At 40.2% G+C, this 24,200-nt stretch overlaps 2 protein-coding genes and 1 long non-coding RNA gene across 9 annotated transcripts in view; 2 read left to right on the plus strand and 1 right to left on the minus strand.

The window, feature by feature from the left end:
- MLLT10 (MLLT10 histone lysine methyltransferase DOT1L cofactor) overlaps positions 1–14,326 on the plus strand; it is a 131,973-nt gene extending 117,647 nt beyond the window's left edge. For 5 of the 7 annotated variants that reach the window (XM_074865919.1, XM_074865868.1, XM_074865879.1 and 2 more), the window contains 6 exons: positions 1,721–1,909; positions 2,289–2,377; positions 2,503–2,864; positions 9,384–9,486; positions 10,250–10,462; positions 12,675–14,326. In XM_074865919.1, the coding sequence (XP_074722020.1) occupies positions 1,721–1,909; positions 2,289–2,377; positions 2,503–2,864; positions 9,384–9,486; positions 10,250–10,462; positions 12,675–12,743 (1,025 nt within the window). In that variant the 3' untranslated portion in view covers positions 12,744–14,326. The remainder of the gene's footprint in view (positions 1–1,720; positions 1,910–2,288; positions 2,378–2,502; positions 2,865–9,383; positions 9,487–10,249; positions 10,463–12,674) is intronic. The other 2 variants (XM_074865889.1, XM_074865900.1) reach the window with 1 other exon arrangement.
- Positions 14,327–14,481: 155 nt separating this feature from the next.
- Positions 14,482–19,331, plus strand: LOC141942527 (uncharacterized). Its single transcript, XR_012628655.1, has 2 exons — positions 14,482–14,662; positions 16,057–19,331. It is a non-coding gene; the product is annotated as an uncharacterized LOC141942527 (long non-coding RNA).
- Positions 19,332–20,207: 876 nt separating this feature from the next.
- The window catches only part of DNAJC1 (DnaJ heat shock protein family (Hsp40) member C1), a 121,668-nt gene continuing 117,675 nt past the window's right edge, over positions 20,208–24,200 (minus strand). The window contains exons 10-12 of the mRNA XM_074865942.1: positions 22,507–22,555; positions 21,542–22,020; positions 20,208–20,422 (exon numbers count right to left, since the gene is read on the minus strand). Coding sequence (XP_074722043.1) covers positions 20,354–20,422; positions 21,542–22,020; positions 22,507–22,555 — 597 coding nt within the window. The 3' untranslated portion in view covers positions 20,208–20,353. The remainder of the gene's footprint in view (positions 20,423–21,541; positions 22,021–22,506; positions 22,556–24,200) is intronic.

The following is a 24,200-nucleotide window of genomic DNA, read 5'->3' on the forward strand; positions in this document are numbered from 1 at the left end:
ATTATCTACATTTTTATGGATGGGGAAATTGTGTCATGCAAGAGGAAGTGACTTGCAGATCCAGCTGGTCGGTTGCAGAGTTTGGAAATTAATTCTGGACTCTTAGATCCACTACTGTAAATAGTATAGCACAGTTCCCCAGTTTGCTTTATATTGTGTGATATAAATTGGCATAATAATTTTTTATTGTTATATTTTTCATTTTAAAAATCTAAACTGCTTCCGTTGCTGTTTTAAAATAATATTTAGAAATGTTAGGCAGGTGTCCTACTGGGCCTTCATATCTTTATTATGTTCTGCATTTCTCGTGAATTTCTCAAAGCAAGCAAATCATTATTTTCTCAGGTTATGTTTAATAGAGTGGAATAGTCTGAGAATGGATATGTTAAAAGCGTAATTGATGAGCAGATGACTTGGATCTCCATATTCAACAATATATCAGTATCAAAGACAATGATTGAATGCATTAATTTTTTTTTTTTTTTTTTTAAATACCAGGTTAGGGTTTGTGTTATACTTTATTGAACATATTATTCTTCTTGTTGGTAGTGCAAAGTGGTATCTAGTTGGTATTTTTATGAATGGTATCCTGACAAAAATGCTAATTGTGAGGAAATTCATGCAGGGATAATCCTTTAAACATGATAGCTGGAGGACAGGTTTAGCTAAGTCTTATTGCATCTCATTTGGACTCACTGAGGGTTCCTTTGTATGTTCTTGAAGAGGAGGGATAAAAGCTAAATCCTTGGGAAATGACCAGATGTGCCTATACCAGTAGACTTACGTCTGTAGTAGGCCCAGAGGTCATGTTAAACAAATACAATTTAGAATTAAAAAAAAATGGCTATCCCTGTGGCTTTACAGTCACACTCTAGTACTAGTTGGGAAATCCAAGTTCTGAAACCAAATCGGAGTTTGAGAAAACTGCTTGATAAAAATCAGGGTAGTACGGAAGATGATGCCCTTTTTCTGCAAAAAAAAGGGGTGGTAACTGCAGTGCTCACACAGTGCTCCCTGCTGGGTGATTTGTAGATTGCCGCTCAAAGCAAATGAGCGCTCCTGCTCCCAGCAAGGTGTGTCCTGATAACTTCACGCTGGATTACATTTTTTCATTGTTTCAGTAAGTTTATGATTCACTGTACAAAGCATTAAAGCAGAAAATATCCCTTTTCAAAAACTTGCTTGTTTTTACATAAATGTTGTTGGTTGGCTGTATTGTTAGTTGAATGCGTATTTGTCAAACTTTTTCTGTTTTGATAATGTTTAAAATTTCCAATACTGCAGCTGAAATAGAATTTTTTTTTTTTAGGTTTTTTTTTTTTCCCCCAACTATGCAATTAACCTGGTGCTACTAAAATAATACTATTTTTATATTCTGGTTTGGGGATAAGTTGTCATATCCTGCTGTTTGCTTAAAATGAATGTCAGCTCTAATGATGCAACTTTACTTGTATTTAACCCAGAGTGTAGATATATTGCGAAATTAGTATCACATGCTATGTTCTTTTTTCTGCACTTCAAATTACACAAAATTGATCCTAAACCTTTCCACTTAAAGTCAAATTTCTGTAATGTATCTCTCAGTAATAATTTTAATCGATATTTTCACATATGACTTAATGCTAGTCTTAAATTGTAATACAGAATTTTTTAAAAAATGAAGATGTTATTAAATCTTTGAATGTGGTTATGGAAGATAACATATGCATTTTAACCTTAGTTTTAGGAATGCTTAAATCATTACACCAACTTCAGGTTGAAAATAGGCGGTTAGAAGAGCAGATAAAGAATCTGACCGCTAAGAAGGAGCGGCTTCAGCTACTCAATGCACAGCTCTCAGTGCCCTTTCCAACAATAACTTCAAATCCTAGCCCTTCTCATCAAGTACATGCCTTTCCAGTACAAGCAGGTAAGCGAAGGAGAGTATTAAAGTGTCAATGTAATTCGAACACATATTTATATGAAATCTCTTTCCTCCATGTATGCCACTGAAGGGAGGTGCGTAAGCATGTAGGATGAATATAGACTAAGTTTTTGTTGATGTGTTTAAAAGTCAGTTGGAAGATTTATATGATCCATTAGTACTTGTTTCAGTGCAGTTTCTTTTTTATTTCAATCTGGAGCCCATCTGTTTGAATCTATTGATTCACCTTATTTTACTATTCAGCAATGATTTTAAGGTTGACTTTGTTTTCTATGTTTGACATTATTTTGAAATAATTATTCTGAATCTTTTTACATGTTACAGAAATTTAACCACTGTGTGTTTTTTGAAATAATTACTTTAGCACCTAGCACTGATTCCTTGAACAGCAGTAAAAGCCCTCATCTGGGAAACAGTTTTTTACCGGACAATTCTCTCCCTGTATTAAATCAGGTAATTTTTATTTGTTTTTTCTAAACTTAAACTTGTTACAAGTTAACTCATCATAGTCCTTGCATTGTGCTCTTAGGTGAAATTTTATGCAGCTGAGGGGGTTTTGTTGTTTGTTTTTACACCAGGAGATAACCTCCAGCGGACAAAGCACCAGCAGTTCATCAGCTCTTTCCACTCCACCACCTGCTGGGCAGAGTCCAGCTCAGCAAGGCTCAGGAGTCACAGGAGTTCAACAGGTCAATGGTGTGACAGTGGGGGCACTAGCTAGTGGTATGCAGACTGTAACCTCCACCATTCCTGCAGTGCCTGGTGTGGGTGGAATAATTGGAGCGCTGCCAGCCAGCCAGCTGGCAATCAATGGAATTGTAGGGGCTTTAAATGGGGTAATTCAGACCCCAGCAACAATATCACAGAACCCTTCTCCTCTCACCCATGCAACTGTGCCACCCAATGCAACGCATCCTCTGCCAACCACGTTAAATAACAGGTAAGAATTTGCTGATTTTATGTTTTTCCTGATACGGCCTGCTGTGCTTCAGTTTAGATATATTTTTTTTAACTGTCTTGTTCAAAAGGTACTGTCAAACTAGCTTCTGCTCCTGATCTGTGAATGAAAGCAAGAAGGCATTTAATGGAAGCACAAATATTCAAGTTAAAGAAAACATGGTTTCTATTTAGCTTTTGGGAATCCTAGTGTCCATTTATTCCTGTTTTTTAATCAAGCCACATTCCCAAACAAATGTAATTATGTAAATGTGCTTCTACTCTTTTTTTTTTTTTTTTTTTTTTAGTTCAGAAAAGAATATTCTTTATCCTGCCAATTGTTCTTCCAGGATTAAAGGAGCACTGGAAAAGCTACCATTTGTTGCAGTAAGAAGGGGGGAGGGGGAGAAGGAGAACACTATACGGTCATGCAATTAAAGATGTAATAGGCACAACTAACCAGAGTAGTAATACAGTTGCATGGTGTTTTTAGATCTCTGCATCTGACTCCAAAGACAACAAAATTACTTTTTCAAGTGGTGTTCCTAAGGAATTTTAAATGGATAAAAAGATCCATGCTTGAGTATTTGTAACAGCCCTTCCCCGAAACCAGGTATCCTCAGTAGCATAGACTGCTGCTCCTTGGGCTGCAAGGCAAATGGGTAACAAAAGGAGACAGCTGCTTTCCAGGAAGGGGAAGGGACTGCTTGGTCTGGAAGTATTTTGTGATAGAGCAGAGCCTGGGCTAACTCATTCTCCCTGCTCCCCTTCCCCCACCCCTTGTACTGTCTTTCACTTAGGAAGGAGAACTACGGTTCTGTGTAGAAAGAAATGCTTGCAAGTAGGGAGTACATTACTTGTCTTTAAGTAGAGTTTATTTTTGGAGATTATGGTGGATTACCCATCAAAAAAGGCTTGTGTGATTGGAATGATGCAAGGGATCCCTAGTTTTTTAGCTTCTTTTTTCCAGCTTCTTTCCTTGCTGTTTGTTTGGCAGCTCCTGAATATTTGTGTGCCATATCAATCTGTGGTACTCCTTCAATAGACTCATAAAACCTGATACTTTCCAGTGTATCCTGTTGTTTTGATGTGCTATTATATTGTTACTGAGAAGGTTATATTTTTTCATAGTTTATATCATATATGAACATAACAGTTCATAGGTTAAACAAAAGCCATTTTGTTAATGCAAAATTATCTTCTTTCTTGAGTATCAGAGGTCTACTGAAAACACAAGAATTTTGTTTTACTATCTGCAAAAGTGTGAGGAGGAGTGAGAAATGCTAGACAAAATCAGTAATATTAACCAGTTATATAATACCTTCCGCTTTCAGGTAATGCCAAAATATACCGGTCATGCTGCTGTTTCCGCATATGAATTCGTTAATACACAGATTATTTATTTCTGACTCTTTATATCACAGAAGTTCTTTTGCCTTTTTATATATCCATTTTAACTGCTGTAACTCTTGAGCGTGTAGCCTAGTAGTAGACTACTCCAGTTTACGCAGAATACTGCAACTATTATTCTGTTCATGAGCTCTCATTCTAACTTTTAGCATAGTCTGGAATACTCCATTGATTCCCTATTTTCTGCTACGACAAGCTTATGATGTGCCAGCATTTCCATTTCTCTATTTCCATTCTTAGGTGATCTCTTTCTGCACTGCTTCCTCAATACTACAGATTTAAAATTTTATATTAGAATTGAAAGTGCACTTTTCAAACAATTCTCTGCTTTTATTGAGCTCATCCAGATGATTTGCCGGGCCCCCTTTCTTTTGAGGTGTTTCACAATTGCCCCCATTTTCTGTGAGTTTTCAGTATTTCTAGTTGTATATTTAGAATAAAAAAGTTCAGGCCAAGCAAGCACTAATGCTAATATAGTGCTAGTATGATTTTAGTAATGACACACACACATGCCTCATTCCTGCTTCTTCCATTACAAATGCTTCAGTGAAAAATATGAAAAACCTTTTCTGTTACTGGAACCAAGTTGTGAAGAGGCTCTGGGATGACTTTGAATGAAGAAAAAAAGGAAAGGGGGGGAAAAAAAAAAGGGAGAGAAAATATAAAAGTATTTTCCACTGGTTGAGATCATTGGTTCTGAAACTATATGGGACACCATTTGTTCCTGCCACTCTTGAGTTCAGTGCTGTTTCAGTGGCAAGTAGTTGACTATTTATTTAATGTTAAATTTCTCTAAGTATCACTACTCTTTGAACTGCCTAAGTGGGAAGGTTAAATGGTGACAAACACGGGCAGGCATGGAGGTTTGCTACCATGCTATTGTGAACTCTCCGAAGCTGGTTAGATCGCAGGGTGGTGATCGAGTTTGGAGGTGGTTTAAATCAGTATTCACAAGATGATGGAAAGCCACATGAGAACTCGTCCCTACTTTCTCAGTTTTGTGTATTGCTCTGTAATGAAAAGACTTCCCAGATGTTCCTGTAAGTTGCTACTTACAGTGACTTCCCAAGCTTCAGAATCTGTTCGGACAGTTTCATGTGAAAAAGAGCTGGATTATTCACCAATACGTGAAGGCTTCTTTATGCATATTGTCCCTATTCATGGGAGCTCTTTAACTGTGGGAGGTGAGAAAACACTGATTTGCACACTGCTGTTTGGGAGAGTTTCAAAATGTAGGTAAAAGAGCCTACATTCATTTGGCAGAAAAAAATACTCGATCCTTTTCTGGGAAAAAGATGGCTTAATACAGATTGCTAGCAATCGGGAGATTAAGTGATTTGAGGAAGAAGATAGGATTGCTTCTTTACATTCTCACAACCAGAGGAGACTGTAGGACGGAGAATTTCAGACTGATCATATACCTTTTAATGAGAAGCTGAAAAGGATTAAATTTACATTCCAAGCTGACCTGGTTTAGAGAAAGCTCTGTGGTGAAGTCCAGTGAACTGTCTCTTCTGGGAAGCTCAGGAGCTGCAGCGTTTTATCTTTTGCAGTTAGGTTTTGTTTCTAGATGCTTAGATCTCAGCTGCTGGCTGAGGGTATTTTCTTTTGAGTGCCAGTGCAGAGCAAGAGAGAAGGGTAGAGCAGATAGAGGAGGGAGAACAACAGCAGAAAAAAAGAAGTGCAAAAGTAAAACATGATATAGGAAAAAGAAAGAATGGGGTAAAAGAATGAAAAAACAGTGGAGAAGATTCGTTCCAGTATAGAAGAATACAGAAAAAGGGAGGTAAAAAGAGAAGAAGGAAATGATGGTAATACTAGTCAAACTGAAGGTACTTATTTTTTGCAGTTGTTACAAATATTTTTGATACAGTTCAATTTAAAGATGTTTGAAGGAATTTCAATGAACATCATGATGAGTGTCATCTTCTGAATGTCAAACACATGTGCAATTCTAGCTTATGTTAGACCTGAGTTTTGCTGTTGTAGCACAGGAGGATCTAGGAGTTTCCTTGGGTAGGTGAAGTGTCATCTCTGCTTTCATCAACAATCAAATATTGCTAGCAGTTATTGGGGAATAAATAGAATGGTGTTATCCATTTTGTGTTCTGGTACGTTAAATCCCTGGTGTGTATGTGCACTTGGAATACTATGTGTAGTTCTGATTATGCAGTTTCAGAAAAGGATAGAATACAAGGGAAAAAACAGTACTGCAAGAATAAGCAGAGGCAGAACAGCTTTTGCAGGACAAGGTCCATAGAATTAACTTATTGGCTAGGGAAAAAGACCTTTGATAAGAGGTCTGGGAACCAGGAGAGTGGTAGAAGTGATAGTAATGAATGTGAAGTAGGTGGTGGGAAATCATAGAATTAGCTTTGAAAAGACCTTTAAGATCGAGTCTAACTGCAAACTTAACACTGCTAGGTGACACATCTGTGTCTTTTAAATACCTCCAGGGATAGTGACTCAACCACTTCCCTGGGCAGCCTGTTCCAGTGCTTGACAACCCTATGGATGAAGAAATTTTTCCCAATATCCAATCTAAACCTCCCCTGGAGCAACTTGAGCCTGTTTCTTCTTGTCCTGTTGCTTGTTACTTGAGAAAAGAGACCAATGCCCACCTCACTACAACCTCCTTTCAGGTAGTTGTAGAGAGCAATAAGGTCTCCCCCAAGTCTCCTTTCCTCCAGGCTAAACAACCCCAGTTCCCTCAGCTGGTCCTCATAAGATTTATTCTCTAGACCCTTCACCAGATTAATTTTCCTTCTCTAGACACACTCCAGCACCTCAATGTCCTTCTTGTAGTGAGGGGCCCAAAACTGAACACAGTATTTGAGGTGCAGCCTCACCAGTGACAAGTACAGCGGGATGATGACGTCCCTAGTCCTGCTGGCCACACTATTTCTGATACAAGCCAAGATGCCATTGGCCTTCCTGTACACCTGGGCACACTGCTGGCTCATATTCAGCTGACTGTCGACCAACACCCCCAGGTCCTTTTCTGCCAGGCAGCTTTCCAGCCACTCTTCCCCAGGCCTGTGGCGTTGCATGGGGTTGTTGTGACCCAAGTGCGGGACCCGGCACTCAGCCTTGTTGAATCTCATACTGTTGGCTTCGACCCATCGATGCAGCCTGTCCAGATCCTGGGGGTGCGCTCAATCCCCTCATCCACATCATTGATAAAGATATTAAACAGAACCAGCCCCAGTACTGAGCCCTGGGGATCATCACTTGTGACCGGCCACCAACTGGATTTAACTCCACTCACCACAACTCTTTGGGCCCGGCCATCCAACCAGTTTTTCACCCAGCAAAGCGTGTGCCCATCCAAGCCATGAACAGCCAGTTTCTCCGGGAGAACGTTGTGGGAAACGGTGTCAAAGGTTTTACTAAAGTCCAGGTAGACAATATCCACAGCCTTTCCCTCATCCGCTAAGCGGGTCACCTTGTCGTAGAAGGAGATCAGGCTAGTCAAGCAGGACCTGTCTTTCATAAACACAAGCTGGATGGGCTTGATCGCCTTCTTGTCCTGTATGTGCCATGTGATGGCATTCAAGATGATCTGCTCCATAACTTTCCCTGGCATGGAGGCCAGACTGACAGGCCTGTAGTTCCCTGAATCCTCCTTCTGGCCCTTCTTGTAGATGGGCATCACATTTGCTAACCTCCAGTCAGGTGGGACCTCCCCGGTGAGCCAGGACTGCTGATAAATGATGGGAAGTGGCTTGGTGGGCACTTCCACCAGCTCCATCAGTACCCTGGGGTGGATCCCATCCAGCCCCATAGACACAGGTTTCCCATTCCCCATAGGAAATAGTAAGTGCAGCCCAGCATGTTTCCCATAGCGTTAAGACCATCCAGTGAAGTATGAAACAAAGTTTATATGTTGCTTGCCCTGTCCCAGCAGTAGAGAATGCTGATGGTATGGGTATTTTCATACTGGCTGGTTAATACAAAGTAAATGTAAAAGTGATCACGGAGCCAGGCTACAGTGTGCTAACTACTGTAGAAAGGTGAGAGAAATATTATGTCCCAAAGAGCTAAATGATTGTAACCTAACTATGTGGATTTGTGGCTGATTTAAGTTAATTCCTTACTACCAATCACAGCTAGCAGTCCTGCCATCCCGTTGGCCATCCTGCACACACCTTCTGGCTGGTACTAGTGCTTGTGCATTCATGCAATAACCTCATCTACATGAACAGATAATCTTTCAGTGTGTTTTGTATTGGCTTCGGTTTCAGCTTAGTTTCCAGGAGATGCAGCTCGTTGTGCAAGAGCCAGCGCAAGGGGAGGGGACAGAAATGTGCAGCTGAAAGGGAATTACTTAACGTTTCAATAGTAGGGTAAACCTATCATGAAACTACAGCTTCATAATTCAGTGGGTGTTTTAAACCAGTAAAAGCTAACACTGATACCTAAAGAGTAAATCCAGCTGTCTTCCTGGTCTTTTGTTCCAAAACCGCCTTTGTTCATGCTGTTGGTCTTGCAGTGAACTGGCGTAGCTGAAGAAACCTTTATTTCTAGACCAGTTGTCAGCTGGAGCAGTTTCCTGCCCAATTTCCTAAATAGCTGCAGAAAATTTTATGTAGGCATGAAAATAAGGACGGGGAGCTAAGTAGCAGGCAAGTGCAGAGGCAGCCTGCTTCATTCCATGGCAGGATCAGCTGGACCCGCTTCAAGGCTGGGTGTGTTCACAAAATTACAGACACGGTATAGGCAATAGTGATAGACCTGATTATAGCAAAAGATGAGAATTGGAAGAAAACCAGGACAGAGTAAATGCTAGTTAACCAAGTATTAAAGGTTGGCGAGAGCTGTCTTACAATATAAAATCTGGCCTTTCTGTATAAAGTATTTGAAAAAATGTAAATGGTAATTATCTGAGTTTAAAATAACATGCACCTAGTAGGCTTATGTTACAGGCAAGATGTTGTTGTTGTTGCTTAGCATAAATGAGACTGGGGGTGGTGGTGTAATGTCTAGGTATCAAAAAATGCAACTGGACAGACAATTTGACAGTGTGCAGTCAAAATGCTAAATAGGCACTCTCTAGTTATATAGTTCCCGTACTTTCATATAAACTACAGTATTACCCTGTCAAACCTTACAGTGCCTCGGGACTAGGATTACTTCCTGACCAGCAGAGACAACTTCTACTCCATCAGCAGCACCAGCAATTTCAGCAATTACTAAGTACCCAGCAACTCACATCAGTAAGTTTTCCAGTTAATTATCTTTTATTCCTCTATTGTATTCCAAGGCATGGATAAACTCCTCAGCCTAATATAAATACTAGAAACGTGTTTAACTTGATATTACAGGTTTTGATAATCTTTTAGTTTTTCAGTTACTTCGACCTTTTTGGATGATAGTCATACTAAATTGCAGGATATTATTGGGCTGTACATGTTGCTAGAAGAATCGTTCCTTAGTGCCTTCAGTCCCGTTTTGTCCTGTGTGGACATGGTGGATTGTCTCCCTCAGCATCAGCTCTGGGCAGCAGAGTTGGGACCACATATGGATTCTAACAATACCCTCAGCTATTCTCTGATTCCACTAGGACTCTAGCAAAAGATTTTTGGGTATCATCTTGTGAGCTGTCTTTGCTCTGCCTTGCAGTATTCATATTGACCATTAGGTAACTGACTTAACTATTTGTATTGTTAATTGTGTGGTTCAGTACTCTGACAAACATGGTTTGATATTCTTCTCAGCTGTGTTTCTTCTGATAGAGACCTGATGAAGCCAGCAGGCTTAGCTGAACTTGTGGTGAGCTACTGATTTCAGGAAATTTTATGGGCGCTTTCTTCCCTTTCCCACAGTCTTGTGGAACTTCATTAGTGTAACCTAAATTAGTTGGGAATTAGGTTAGGGGTTGCACTGGCTGGAGACTTGGGTAAGCAAGAACCCAAGGAGGAGCTATTTTTTCAGTAACTAATTCTTGATTTATTTTTTTTTCCCCCCTCCTCCCTCAAGGAACAACATCAAGCCCTTTTGTATCAGTTAGTACAGCAGCAACATCACCACCACCAACACCATCAGTCTGAAGTACAGCAATTGCAGATTACTGGAGGAGCACAGATACCCATAAACAACTTACTTTCAGGCACACAGGCCTCACCACTTAACGCGGCTACTACCAACCCATTCCTTACAATTCATGGAGATAACGCAGCTCAGAAGGTGACAGTAAGTATATTTCTCACCTCGTTTTCAATGTAGTACCTCCATGAGGTAACTAAAAGATAAGTAGCAAGTTATGTGCCTGTATTCACAACTCAAGGATGGTAGATTCTTTCTTTATTTTATTTTTCTTGAGCCTTGGGCTGCACTTAATGAGGTTCAGAACTCTGTGAACTTGTAGTCACTTACACCTAACCTGTCTGCTGCACGTTCCTGTTTCCCTGGATCAGGACCGCAATCCAGTAACCCTTGCCTTCCTCTTGTAGTGACAACTGCAGCCCTAGTCCTCCTCACCCTACCTTCTTCCCCAACTTCGTGTCCATTGTTTTGTAGTTCATTCTTTTATCACCTTACTTGAAGAGTTCGTCCCGGCCAGGCCTTGGGCACTGTGGAGCTGCAGAGATTAGTTGACTTCAGAGATGAGGAGCCCATTGCTGGGAGGGTGAAATGTATTAGCAGAGTGGGCTGTGTCTGTATCTTGGTTCTGGTGTGGGAGGATGAGGCTGTACACTGGGCGGCTGAGTGACTCCTTTGCTCAGTGGAGTAGTAAAACCTTTCCTAGACAGATAGGGAAACAAGACGCATTCTTCCACCAAAGATGTTCTGTTGTCTTCAGCGTTTGCCCATAACCTCCATCCCCAAGACAGGAATTCTTTCTTCAGGGAGTCAGAGAATAGACTTCATTCTCTAAGGTCATACAATTAAGAAAGGATGAAGGGAAGGAGCATGTGGAACTTGTAAAAATGAAGGGTGACTAGAGCAGCAAGACAAAGTTCCAGTATTCCTTGGACAAGACATCAAGTGGCAGAGGTAGTTAAAAAAGGGAAGCTTGTCTGCAACAGCAGGCAGGAAGAGTTTGGGGCTAGATATTGGTCCCCTCTCTGCTCCCCACCTCCAAAGCCTCCAGCTGCTTTAGGGGCACAGTGGTGGAGGACTCAGGCAGCTGGGCTTTTGTGGTACTTCCCAAACATAAGGTGAGACACAAAACACACATGATAAGGAGTTTTCAAGACAGTTTTCCTAGAAGCAGCCCCCTTCCATTCAAAAATCCGAGCGTTTACTTTTATTAAGCTCTGCGCGTGGTCATTGTCACTTCTGTTTGGTCTGTTGTTGTGATGTTGCAACCAGACTGCAAACTGTGGGACTCTGGCAAGATCACGCTCTCTCCTGGTCCCCAACTGTCGGAGCAGAAGTGCTGTCACAGGGGCTTGCTCAGTGCCTTGCCTTCGTTTAGACACATTCACGGTTTGTTCTAGTATGTTTAAAATTTATCTCCCTTCATTTTCTAAAAATTAGTAGTGAATGGAATTGAGGCCCCATATTTGGTTTGCCTCAGAACAAACTATTATATATGTGACCTTATTTAGAATTCTTTGAAATGGCTATTACTACCTTTGGACAGTGTGACCGGGCAGCACTAGTATATTATACAAATCTGCTGTTACAGTTTTAGTTTTTGTTCTAATAACAGTTAGCTGTAAACAATTCCAGGAAATCTCAGAACATCCTTCAAACAAAACCCTTAGAAATAAATTTCTTTTGAAATTGCTTTCATTTTTTTTTCATTAAAGGTTAGAATTGAGACAGATTGCATTGGATTATTGAACTACTTTAATCCAAAAAGAATTTTTAACAAAGTCTCTATTTGGCCAAAGTTTGAATGTTTTAATCTCATTTCCATTTGGAACAGGTTTTCAGGCATTTCTGAATGCTCAGTGAAGGAGACGAGGTTTTTGCTCGGTCCTGTTCAATACTTGCAGGAAATGTCTTTGTAGCAATTTATGAAAGAAAAATAATCATGGCGGGCAAAATGGAAGTTGTATTTCTGTTCTGATGGAGAAGTGTAGAATTCAGCCATCACCGGTGGGTAAAATGTAGCAGAGGTGGCCTGGTATTTGTCTTGACCATCATGCGGTTCTAAGTAGAGACCAGCAGCCAGGAACAGCAAGTCTTGTTGGTATGCACATAGAAGCAAGATTGGTGTTTTCTAATGCTGTTTTCTAATGCTAGCTGTGATGACCTTAGTATGAGTTGCGTCAGTGTAGGACTACTCCTTTAATTGTTCTTTCCTTTCCCCCTTTTTATTCTACAATACATGATGATTCTTTACAATGCAAAAGTTACTATTCAGATAGCTCTAGTAAATGGACCTCAACTGCTTTGTCATTTGTATGAATTTTTTACTTAACTCTGTATTTTATAATCTGATTTTTAGAAGTATTTTCTCTTACACAGAGGCTCAATGATAAAACTGGACCAGTTGCGTCAGAGAAGAGTTGACATTTGAATGATACTTGAGAACTGCGTGTCCTGCTGTTATAGCACTTCATCTGGCTGCAAACTGCAGTTTTCCTTTCTGCAGATTGAAGAAATTCAACAAGGAACTCTTCCTGCACAGCAAAAGGTTAATAATTGTCATTAGGACATTTTTGGTAGGCTTTCAATTTGCTTTCTTGTTGCACTAAAATGGATGTACTTTTTAATGTTTCAGACTGTGAAGTAGATAAAACCCTGCAAACCACAGTTATTTGGTCAATATGATGGTACTAAGTACAGATTCAACTATAGAAAAACATATACTTGACTCTTCAGTCCTAATCTTATAAATTTAAAGGCTAGTAAACTGTCTGCAGTCATGCATTACTTCGGTTTCAGAGCGGTAGTTTTAACAACCAACCCAACCCAGCCCCAGCCAGTCTTATCTTCTGCTGCGGTTGCAATATATCCTTTTAGACTAAGCTTGTAATGGCAGCCAGGACTTGCTGTTTGTTGTTTTTTAAGCATCTGTTTTGAAATCTGACTCATAAGGGAATCCACTTCTGAACTTTTTATTCCTTTAAATTCCCATTGTTATGTAGAGGGAGTTTTTCCTGAGTAAGAATTACAGTATGGAATCCAAAGTTTATTAATTTTGGTGTAGGTTTTAGAGTTCTGAGGTTTTTAAAGGAACCAGTTTGGTTCTAGTGACAAAGTTTTCTTACCAGATGAGAAGGCCACACTGGAAGAAGTACGTGTAGTGTTTGGCCTAAACCAAGTGCCTGTTGCTACCTCCGTTTTGTTGAAATGGCTGCAAACAGCTGATCATGCACTAGACGTGTCCTTGTTAGCAGCGGGAATATTCTGTGTTGCACCAGCAGCCTTGTTGCTCTGCCTTTACTAGAGGTGTTTATACCACTGTAGATCGCTCAGGCAGATTGTTACCTGGGTCAGTTTTCACTAATAAATTACCAAAAAAGTGAGTTACTATTTCCCACTAAAATTTACCAGTGGTTGAAACGGGTGAACTTGTGTTACAACACTTCCGACAGTAGCTGGTTTCACGGCGTGAGTCTATGCAGTATGGTGAAGGATAGTTTAAATGGGGGTAATGACCACTAATCAATGTTAAGGTGGGAATTATTAGAGGAAGAGACCCAGCTGTAATTAGACCTCCACTGTGTACTTATTTGGAAGAACATGTTAATTCTGCAATATGTTTCTTAGTTAAACATTGCACAGTTCTTACCTCATTTCTGTAAATAAAGTTTTGTGAATCTGTTTTGTATTGTGAAGAATTCATAAGAAAACATTGATATTTTGATTTGTAATATTTCTAATTAGTAGATTTAATTGAAAAAGTAAAAATAATTTATTTTTATATGTTCTGGGGAATTTTTTAAAAATGTCACAAATCACTTTTGTAGATACTTTACAAAAGTAAACCAGTGGTTTATTTTACTTACTCAACCCACTGGTGGATATTCTGTAACAATTTGTACAAAAGGTAAGATGGAAATGTGCTGTTATTTTGACTAGATGTAAAATTCCAAGTGTATGAAAAGATATGTACAAAGCTTTTGTTAATAAACTTTAATAATGTTTATAGTGGTATACTGCTTGTGGGAGTGTGAGTTGTGTAGAACAGAACATTTCTATTAACATCAAGTGACAGGAAGGATTTCAGTTGTACATGACCGCTAAAATGTATTACAACCAATTTTAAAAAATGTTTCTCATGTAAATTTTTGCTTTCAGGAGCCCCTGATGCAGCTGCAATACTGTCCAGGGACACTCTTGCTTACTGGACCCAAATGTCCAGTTGCAGCCCTGTGCTGTAGTCTGATGTCAGTTTTTTGCTTTCATCCTTCAAAGAGAAATTACTGTGAAATGGCAGGAGGAGGAGTGAGCTGCTGCTCTAATGGCCCCAGTTCATTTTGAAATAATGTGGTGAGAGCTGTGCAGAGAGGGGATGGGTTCTTTATCTACATCGTGCTTGGGTTGAGGTGATTGAGGCTTTTGGTTGTTGCTGTAAATTTTGTACTCCATTTTCTGTGAAATCAGCTCAATGTTTTTCCCAGGAATTCTGCTTACTGTCTGTGGAGGGGGTGGCAGATGCACAGCTGAACTCCTGGTCTTTTATTTCCCAGGCACCAAGGAGAAACTTGACCCTTCCCTTACTGTCGCTCAAAGATACAATGTGAGGTTTGGGGTAGTGCAGGTTTTGGCAGACAAGGGCTGCATTACGGCTTCCTCAGGATTTTTAGCCCCTCGCTAGTCCAGTGCAGGCTCAGGCTGAGACTCTCCTTTGGAACAAGCAGCAGGAAGGTGCTGTTGCCACAGGCCTCTGCCGTTCGTATATTGTTCCATCTGCTCAAGTCCTGAGGATTGAATATTTTTGTTTTATTTTCAGATAGGGAAGACTGGAGTCCTGAAAGACGACAGGTAAATGAGCAAGCGCAGAACTAGCACTAGGGCAGTGTGAAACATCATCAGCTAGGGGCATCCCTAACCCCCACCTGCTCAATGGCTCCTTGGCCATCAGGGCTAGAAAAAATTCCCTACGTTTGAGGGGTAGCTGATGAATGTTTTATGCCATTAGATGAAGAGGCTCAGAAGACAAGGTGTTTCTACTGCTGAGACCTGTCTAGACAAGCTCTAGCACTGGGTACCATCTGTCTTTGGGCTCTGTTGGGCTTTGACTATTTGTTAGTCAATGCCAACAAGGGAGAGTATGTAGCACATATATGCTGGGCCACTAGACTTACACTACCTCCTGCTAGACCTGTAGGTGAGGGGGAAGAAAAGCCCACACTGCCCACCGTCACAGGGCCTCCCGCGTGTCCCTTCTACTGGAGGCAGGGACTGGAGGGTTACATCACTGCTGCTTTATTTGTGGACCTCGGCTAAAGACAAGAAATGTCTTGCTCCTCTTGGAGCAGCACCACAGAAACCAGTAACAGTGGTACATCCTGCTTCTCCTTGTGTTTCTTTTATTTGAGGGAGACTGCCCAAACACTGGTATCGGTCTCTTGGTATGATGTAGAGAAGCATGAAAGGGGCAAGGTTGGAAATACTGGTGCAACTGTCAAATTCAGGACATCCTTACAATCTCAGCTCATTAGAGATTGGTGCCAGAAGCCCAAGATAGCAGTGGATGTTTTACAGTACGCGTAGTCCTGATGGACCAGCAATCAACAGCAGGGAAATAATGAAAAGGACAGTTCTGACATCCAAACAAAAATCCAATTCACTAGCCCTTTAAAGAAAGAGACCACATCAAAGCCAAGTTCACATGAGGGCCAGATGTAGTCAAAACCAACCTTGTTTCAATGATTTTGCAGATCCTGACATCAAAGATGATGGTCTGTGGCTGATTTGGCACCAGTTCAGTAGAAGCCGATACTGCCGTCCCTGTGGAATGCCTCTGATGATGCCAAAGCAGCCCAAGCCACTACGCAGGTCCCTGGCAGCCGAGTCACGGGCTTCCGAGCTCCCCTCAAACGCGTCGGGAACTGCTCTGGGCTCAGTGTCACGAGAGCAGCACAGAATTAAATGCGCTGCATTTCAGAAGAGTTTCGTGTTAACAGGCTTTTGAACTTTCTGCTGGTTTGTTTTTTTTTTTCACCACAATCCAGCTTTACTGACAACAGTGACAACACACCTTATGGCTTACAGGAGCCAACTAATTCTGGACAGCCTGTGACATCTCAAACCCTGGTTTTATCAACTTCAGCCATTCAGGCTGTGTTAGCAGGAGCTACTCTTTCAGCAATATCATTGTGTGACATTTAACTGACTTGATTTTTTCTGGTGCCTGTTTTTCATAAGCTGCACTCATATCTCAGTTGGTTCTGCCTGAAGGAGAGCTCTTTTAAAGTCAAACACTGTGTTTCTATTGTTTTCAAACCCTGTCATCTCATGGAGAGGTCACATTGCAGTATCCTCCCTGAAACAACTTTTTTTTTTTTAATCAGTTCATACACTGACAGCTGTAAAGTTGAGAATAATTTAGTCCAAAAATTTAGATCTACAGGACATTACAGAACAGCATCTGTTGGTCTTTCTTCTAGAACTAACCTAAATTAGAGCACTGTTAACCTTTATACCATCTCAATCATATTCTACTCATACACTTGTGTATGATTGTCAGGCTATAATTTCACAAAATTCTGATGCTTTAGCTTGGCATTTGGACTGTACCCTCAGCATGGTACGGCAATACTGCCCTCCCTGGCTAGTCTGCCCCAAATGCCCCTTTCCGTAGTGGTCTGCCTCTCCCATCAACAGGGATGTGCAAAGATGGTCAAAACAGACTCAAAACTGACTCATTTAGGTGCAAGTCACAGTATAGAAGCTACAGCACAGACCCTTGAAGGCTGAAAGCTTTTCATGCATGAAGTTTTAGTGCAAAACTGCCCAGGAGAGAAAAAATTATTTTCCTAGCAGGCAAATATTAACCTTACTTTAAAGGAAATCTGCATTCTGTGCCAGAACAGAACTTGGAAGAAGTTGCATCCAGAAAACACCTACCAACCCCAGGGGAGGACCCTGAGAGGCCCTAAAAGTCTGGACTTGCCCCTCCCGTCTTCCTCCCCACAGCCAAACACAAAAGCTAAAGCTTAGACTGGGCCAACACCTTTGGCCCTTGAAGAACCAAGCATGAGGTAGGACTGGGTGGGACCTGGCCCAGGCTTTCACTACATCACTAGGTGAAGGAGCCCTCCTCCACAGGCATCTCTGAGCATCTGGTTGCAAAGATGAGATCCAAAGGTTAGATCCTCATCCCAAGACCTACACTGCCAGACTACTCAGTGTGAAACCAGCTTCCCATCCCAATGACCCACCAGTGCATCGCAAATCCTTTCCAGTTCTGGACAATGACACAGTTGGGCCCAGCCCCAATTCACGGTGCTGTTCCACTGCGGAAGAGGCCAATACATTTCTCTTACACAGCCAGCTCGCCTCTACTTCCAGGCAGCTTGATTGTTCAAGCAGGAGGGATGCAATCCATCAACTCCCATGCATCCAGGCCTGAGCAGCACCTGTGATTAGACACCATCGCTTCAGGGTACTCAGCCTGACAAGCGTGACGGAATGGCAGGTACAACCTTCACCCATCCTTAAGGATCTTTCTTCAGCTAAAGTGTATTTGTCAGGAGCACTGCTTTAAGTTTCTCAGCATGAATGTTCTTACAAACAAAAAGGAGAAAAAAGGTTTCTTACCAGTAAGTGGTGCTTGTCCTTCTTCCTTAGACCCCATCCAGAAAGTCTAGAGCGGAGAGAAGCTGAGTGTGTTGGGGGGGCAGTATGTAGTTATTGCCACATACATACACAGCAGTGATACGGGCAAGTGTTGTGCAGGTACTCTTACACATGCAAGTTTAAGATTTCCAATCTTTAAAACCAAACTAAAAAAGTGTCAAAGTCCTCCCAAGTCCTTATTACATTTGCCACTGGATTTTGTTGCCCCAGCATCTACCAAAACTATGTCTTGCCTCAAACTGAGCCCATTATTATTCTTCATAGCCACAACAGGCATGTAACAGTATCAACTGCATCAGGGAGACACAGAGGTCACGCAAGTGCGAAGCTCCGCTTTTACATACTTGACCAGATTTATCTCTCGCTCTTGCTAGTGTAGAGCAAATACCACCAATTCCTTCTGGCCTTCCTAGCAAATCGGGCTTTGTAGACTCTGATCATTCTCTTTGCTCTCTTCTGGATGGTCTACAGCTTCCTTGAAGTGTGATACACCAAACTGGGAACACCATTCCAGGTGAAGTCTTCTAAGTCCAGAGTGGAAAGGAAAGATGACCCCTTTATCCTCACAGGCTATACTCTCCTGTTACTTGCTTTCTTTTTTTGAAGCAGCAGAAATATTCCAATTACCAGTCTATTTTTTTCATGAACAATGCATCTCCATTCGCTCATGTTCTTCTACCCCAGCCCTATCAATGCTCCACCAAGTTAATTTTCACCAATTCACCTAACCATTTCAGCAGCTTTTCTTTGTAGCCATTTCAGTTACCTTGCTTTACAGCTACAGCCATCGATCTTTGTGTGTTCTGGATGATTAACATCTTTTTAAAGTTAAGATTTCCTGATCTCTCTTGAAAATGCCTCACTTGATCTCACTTAAGACTCTTCCTTCATAGGTGCATGAGTAGCACAGAATTACTGTTTGATCAATTAGCACACACAGATCACAGTACAGCTTCTAAGTAGGTTTAGTTTCCAATGCAGTTAACCTGTGAAGTTCTCTGTGAAACAAAATTTAGATGCATTATGTTGTGTCCAGTGAAGTTTCTGTAATATCATTATTTCTACCGACTAAGATTATTAAGTTTTTATATATGGGAAAAAAAAAAATGTTCTAATTGGTAAAGGAACACTACCCTAAATACTTCTCCCTTGAAGTTTTATGGGATGAAATTTTGTGAAATGATGATCTGTCAGAAGCAACACAATTGGCAAACAGTTACTGGGGAAAATCAACAGTGTAAATGGCAGAAGTTTAACACAGATTTTCAGCCACCGAGTTGCAATTCTGAGTTCCATACATGATCCTCTGATCTTTCATTTTAATCTTGAATTAAAGCTCAAAAACTTACCAGAATCCTGGTCTTAAATCGGAATTTGAGTGGTAAATAATTCGTTAAAAAATGCAAGTCCTTAACGTTTCTTGCAAAGGACTATGATCACTGCTCTGATTTATTGAGACAATTTACAGCCCGTTAATACCCTTTATTCCAGCATTTTAAGTTTTGTATAACTGCCAAAATTATGAAAAACAAAATAGCAAATAAGCAATAATAACCCTTATTACCTGTTCTTCAAATATAAAACCAAACTATACTGAATCCAGGGTATACAAGAACCCTCCCAAATACAAGAACTCTTAGCCCAATAATGTTAGCTTTTAAGTCCTATTCTGTACTTAAAAACTGGTCCCGAACTATATGCCTTACGTATCTTAATTCTAATTAGGAAATTAAAGCTTTTAATGCTCATACCCATTTCAATCGTACCAAATTAACAGCACTATCAAATATCACTGTGTGTTAGTCTGCAGTGTTGGTAAAAAAGGTGTTCTATTGCAGGTGTATGTAAATGTACATGGAAGGTAGGATTAGAAATCCTACTTATTTCAAAATATTGTTAGAACCACTAGACATTTCATGTAGCAGCAGCCATGCTTATAAGCAGATGGTCTTGGATTTATAGCTGCAAGGAAGAAAAATGTATTTTGAGCGCAGAGTTCCATTACTCTCATGCTTGCTTAACAGTTTCAGATCAATTCTCTCTCTCAAAACAAACAGAAATTCTTTATATGCTGTACATTCATTGGCTGTAAACCCACCAGTTCCGGTACGCAATTATCAGCGTGGATTTTCCTAAAGGTCCACTAATTCTTAAAACATTATTATCACACATCTGCATAAGCAGCTCTCAACACAAAAACACACCTTCATTCTTCAACACACGAAACAGGTAAGATGGTATCAGATTTATTAATATTTTCTTTTGCTAAGGCACATGACGTATAGAAATACTGAGGTACAAAAATGCAGTTTCCTGCACATGAGATTTAAAATCCCATTTTGACAAAGATGAGCTACATCTCTTCTGCTCAAACATTCAGCTTTTAGCCATTTTTTTCTTTTGTACCAGTTCAACAAGCAACTTGTATCTTGCTATACACTCTTCCTAAAAGGAAAAACAAAAGTGTTAATTAAAAGTTTGATATTTTAGTATTATTTTAACTCTATACACGCTACCTCATTCTAGAAGAGCAGCTAGGTTCTGGGGGTTGTGTGTGGGTTTTTTGGGGTCTCTTTGGTTTTGGTGCGGGTTTTTTTGTTGTTTTTTAAAAATGTTTTAAAGTTGCACACTGAATTTCAGAAGGAGAATCTGCATCTTGTAAAGAGCGGATTAGAAAAATGAACTTGCCATTTATGCTTCTTAATGGATAATTTCTCTCTTTAAAGAGCACACAAACCCAAGAAAACAGTTGCCTGGTACTTCTTGACAATGACTGTAAAGGCAATTACTAAACAGTCATATTGTAATACCTACTTCAGAATAGTTACTCTGGTAAGAGCCACGCTGCAGATGGGTTAAGACAAGCCTTTACATTTGCTAACACAGCACCTACTGCCACCAGATACTGTTGAACAGCTTCAGAGCCAGAGAAACACTCAGATCCCCCACCCACGATTCCTGCTCTCACACTGTGTTTGGCACACATAAAACTAGGATTTTTTGCAGCTACAATGACTGAAGCAAGCAACCTAAGCTATCACAACTATTACGAAATCTAGCACAGACCAACTATATCGATGACAACGCTATTTTAAAAAGATTATACTTACAAAAAGAACATTAGATTATTGAGCATTTAACACTTGCAGATGGATTACTTATTTTGTTTGTTCATTGAGATGGGTTGAGAAAGGTATTGTAAGAGTGTAAGCAAAGCGGCTCACCAACATTTGGTTACTAACTTTGAATCAAAATTTGTTTTAAAATCTAATTTGTCCTGCAATTGAAGATCTGAAAGGCAGAGGAGAGGTAGGTATTTTAAATGAAACAGGAGGTATTTCAACATTTTCTGTAACAGATCAAACAAACTGAATTAAATGGAAATATATTTTAAATAAAAACAACAAACATGACAGTAATGCTCTTCAGGTTGATTATGTCAACTGATAGGCTAAGTAAAGACCTCACCTTTCTGCACGGACCCTCAGTTCTTAAGGTAATCATAAATTGGTAGAAAATGTTTCCCCTCAATTTATACTATAGTTAAGCCAAACCTAAGCATACCTTGCTTTTTCCAGGAACACATTTTGCTATTTTATCCCAGCGATCTGATGTTCCCTTTGGATACTGCTGCAAGGCCATTTCAAGAAGTTTCTGCTGATTTTGAGTCCACAGTTCTTCTGGAGCACGACTTTTCTCTCTTTTTCTGCTCTCATCATCACTCTCTTCCTCTTGCTTGGTGTTATCAAAATCTTTCTGGCGTCTTCCTCTGCCTTTCTCTTCGGGTACCTCTTTCATTGCTGGTGAAATCATTTCAGGTGTTTTGACAATTTTTCGTTTGCGGTGTCTAGTTTCACTGGCAATGGTCTCCTTCTGATCTATTTGGACATCCATCCGCTCTGGGATATGATCGTAGTTTCCCTCTTCTTCCTCTTCCTCGTCCCTTTCTCGCTGGGTGATTATGTGGTCTGGTAAATTCATGCTGACTTTGATGTTCTTGGAATTCTGGGCCAGCGTTTTAAGCTCAGAGAGCCTAATGATACCTGTTAGAAGTATTGTTGTTACACTTATAAAAAAATAAAATAAACCACAAACAACCGGGGAACTTCCCACAAATAAAAGGTACCCAATATAGTGCAGAGAGAAAATATAGCTCCTCTGGATTAAGGGCTCAAGGAAAATGCTTATCGAGAAATCAAGGTGTTTGTTACGAAGTTTGCCAATTATGACCTCATCTGGTAGATGTGAAGTACTAGTAAATTACCACACCGATACAAACAAACAGAACAGCCTCAACAAATGAACAAAACCCACAATAAACTGAATAAGGAAGCCTGGGAGGACATAGGTAAAGGGAAACATTCCCTCAGAATACCCATCAGTTCTTCTCTTTGCTCAAACTAAGGCAAGGTTGCAACAGTCCCTCTGCAAAGCATACCCCGAAAGGTACAAAACGCACCGTATTTGCATAGCTATAATCCAAATACAGCGCTTTTTCTAAGCATCAGTGAGGATCTAGTAGGACACACCTGGTGTATGTGTAACAGAATCCTTCAGTTGTTTGGCTTTCATGGTAACCTGCATTAAAACAACAACAACAAAAACTATTAAAAAATTACATTATTGGGGCTATTGAAGAATTCATTGGCAGCTTACTGCAAAATACCAACACTGAACATACATCAAATACAGCGAGGCTGACGTTCTTCAGCTGGCTTTGTTCATATATGGATCCCAAACTGGCAAAAAGTAACTTTCCAGACTTTGTCCTTTCTAAAACATTCCTAGCTTATTAAAATAATGTAAGCAATGCTACACATTTCTATTACTATCACCATAATACATCACAGTTGATATTCAAATTTTATTTTCTTTTATTGTTAAGTCCTAATTCTCTAACCTAAAAATACCACGGGGGGAGGAGGGGGAGGGGGGCGAGTTAAGGTATATCATTACCTTCTATATATTAGTTTCTCAATACTCAGCAAAAGAACAAAATAACCCATGTAGGTCCATATGATGAAGCACACTAATGGGCAGGCATCAATCCCAAATTAAATGTTACAGTATGACTGCCAAAGATCAGCAAAGACACCTCCTAAGTCCTGATATTTCAGGAAAAAACTTGCCTGTTTCAACCTCTCCATGTATACTGAAATCTGTGTCCTGGGAGAAAAATAACGCCACATTTAGCATTTTCATTTTCACTTAAGTAAGGAAACAAACAGGCTTTCTTCTCCCCACCCAAAACAAGGAGCTTCCCCATCCCAAATTTCCAGACCTCGCTATAGATAACAAAGACAATAGGTTTCATTTAAAATTAAGATCCTTTTAATCACTTAGCGTTTGTTCAGCAAATGATCTAGACTCCAAAATTCAAGTACAACATAAAAGCATCTTAAAATGTAGTATACTCAAAGAAATACACATTTTAATTACTGAAAATGTTTTATGAATACCAGATCTCAATTCCAGTTTTTCTGAAGTCTTTGTGAAAAAGCTAGAAATTGAAATCAAGTAGTCTGAGCCACCCAAATCAAATAAAACTTAAAATGTAAACGGGCAACGCACTGAATCAGCACCCATACTACCTGGGATGGGTAGCCTGCGTTTCCTGCTGTTTGAACTTGGGCCTTCAGACGTTATCATCTGTTTAGCGTAAGGCACTTTGCAGTGTGCTGCCCAGAGCAGAAGTAAAAAGACACATCACCTACAAAGTCAGAAATTCCTCCATGTGGGATCGTATTTACCCAAAATATGAGTCACCTAGACCTTCAGAGCCACAGCACAGACCTCTCTGGTTTTAACTAATGCATGTTAAAACCAACAGACTAGTATCCTCTACATAGAGCAGCACCAGAGAGCAAACCTGCCAGGGTGTTGTACAGCTATCTGCTGGAAGAAGAAAATATAAAGATTCAGGATTTTTATTCTATGACAAGATTAATAATTGAGTACTTCAATATTTAACAACTTTGGTACTGTCTGCTTCTAGTCTAGTCTGGTTCCTCCCACCCACCTTTCTGCCCATGAAACTACAGGACTTTGCTTTAAAAATAGGCAAGTGCTGGATCTCCTTAACAAAATGACTTAACAAGTCCAAGTGGTCTATTTTCAACAGTTACAAATTAAGCCAAATTTTCTGGGATGATTAAGTTTAAATGAAAACTCTGTGAACAAAAAACCCCCAAAACCTTTATCCAGAGGTAGACATCTGGCATGG

This window comes from Strix uralensis, chromosome 1 (assembly GCF_047716275.1).
Source record: "Strix uralensis isolate ZFMK-TIS-50842 chromosome 1, bStrUra1, whole genome shotgun sequence".
Classification (NCBI taxonomy): Eukaryota; Metazoa; Chordata; class Aves; order Strigiformes; family Strigidae; genus Strix; species Strix uralensis.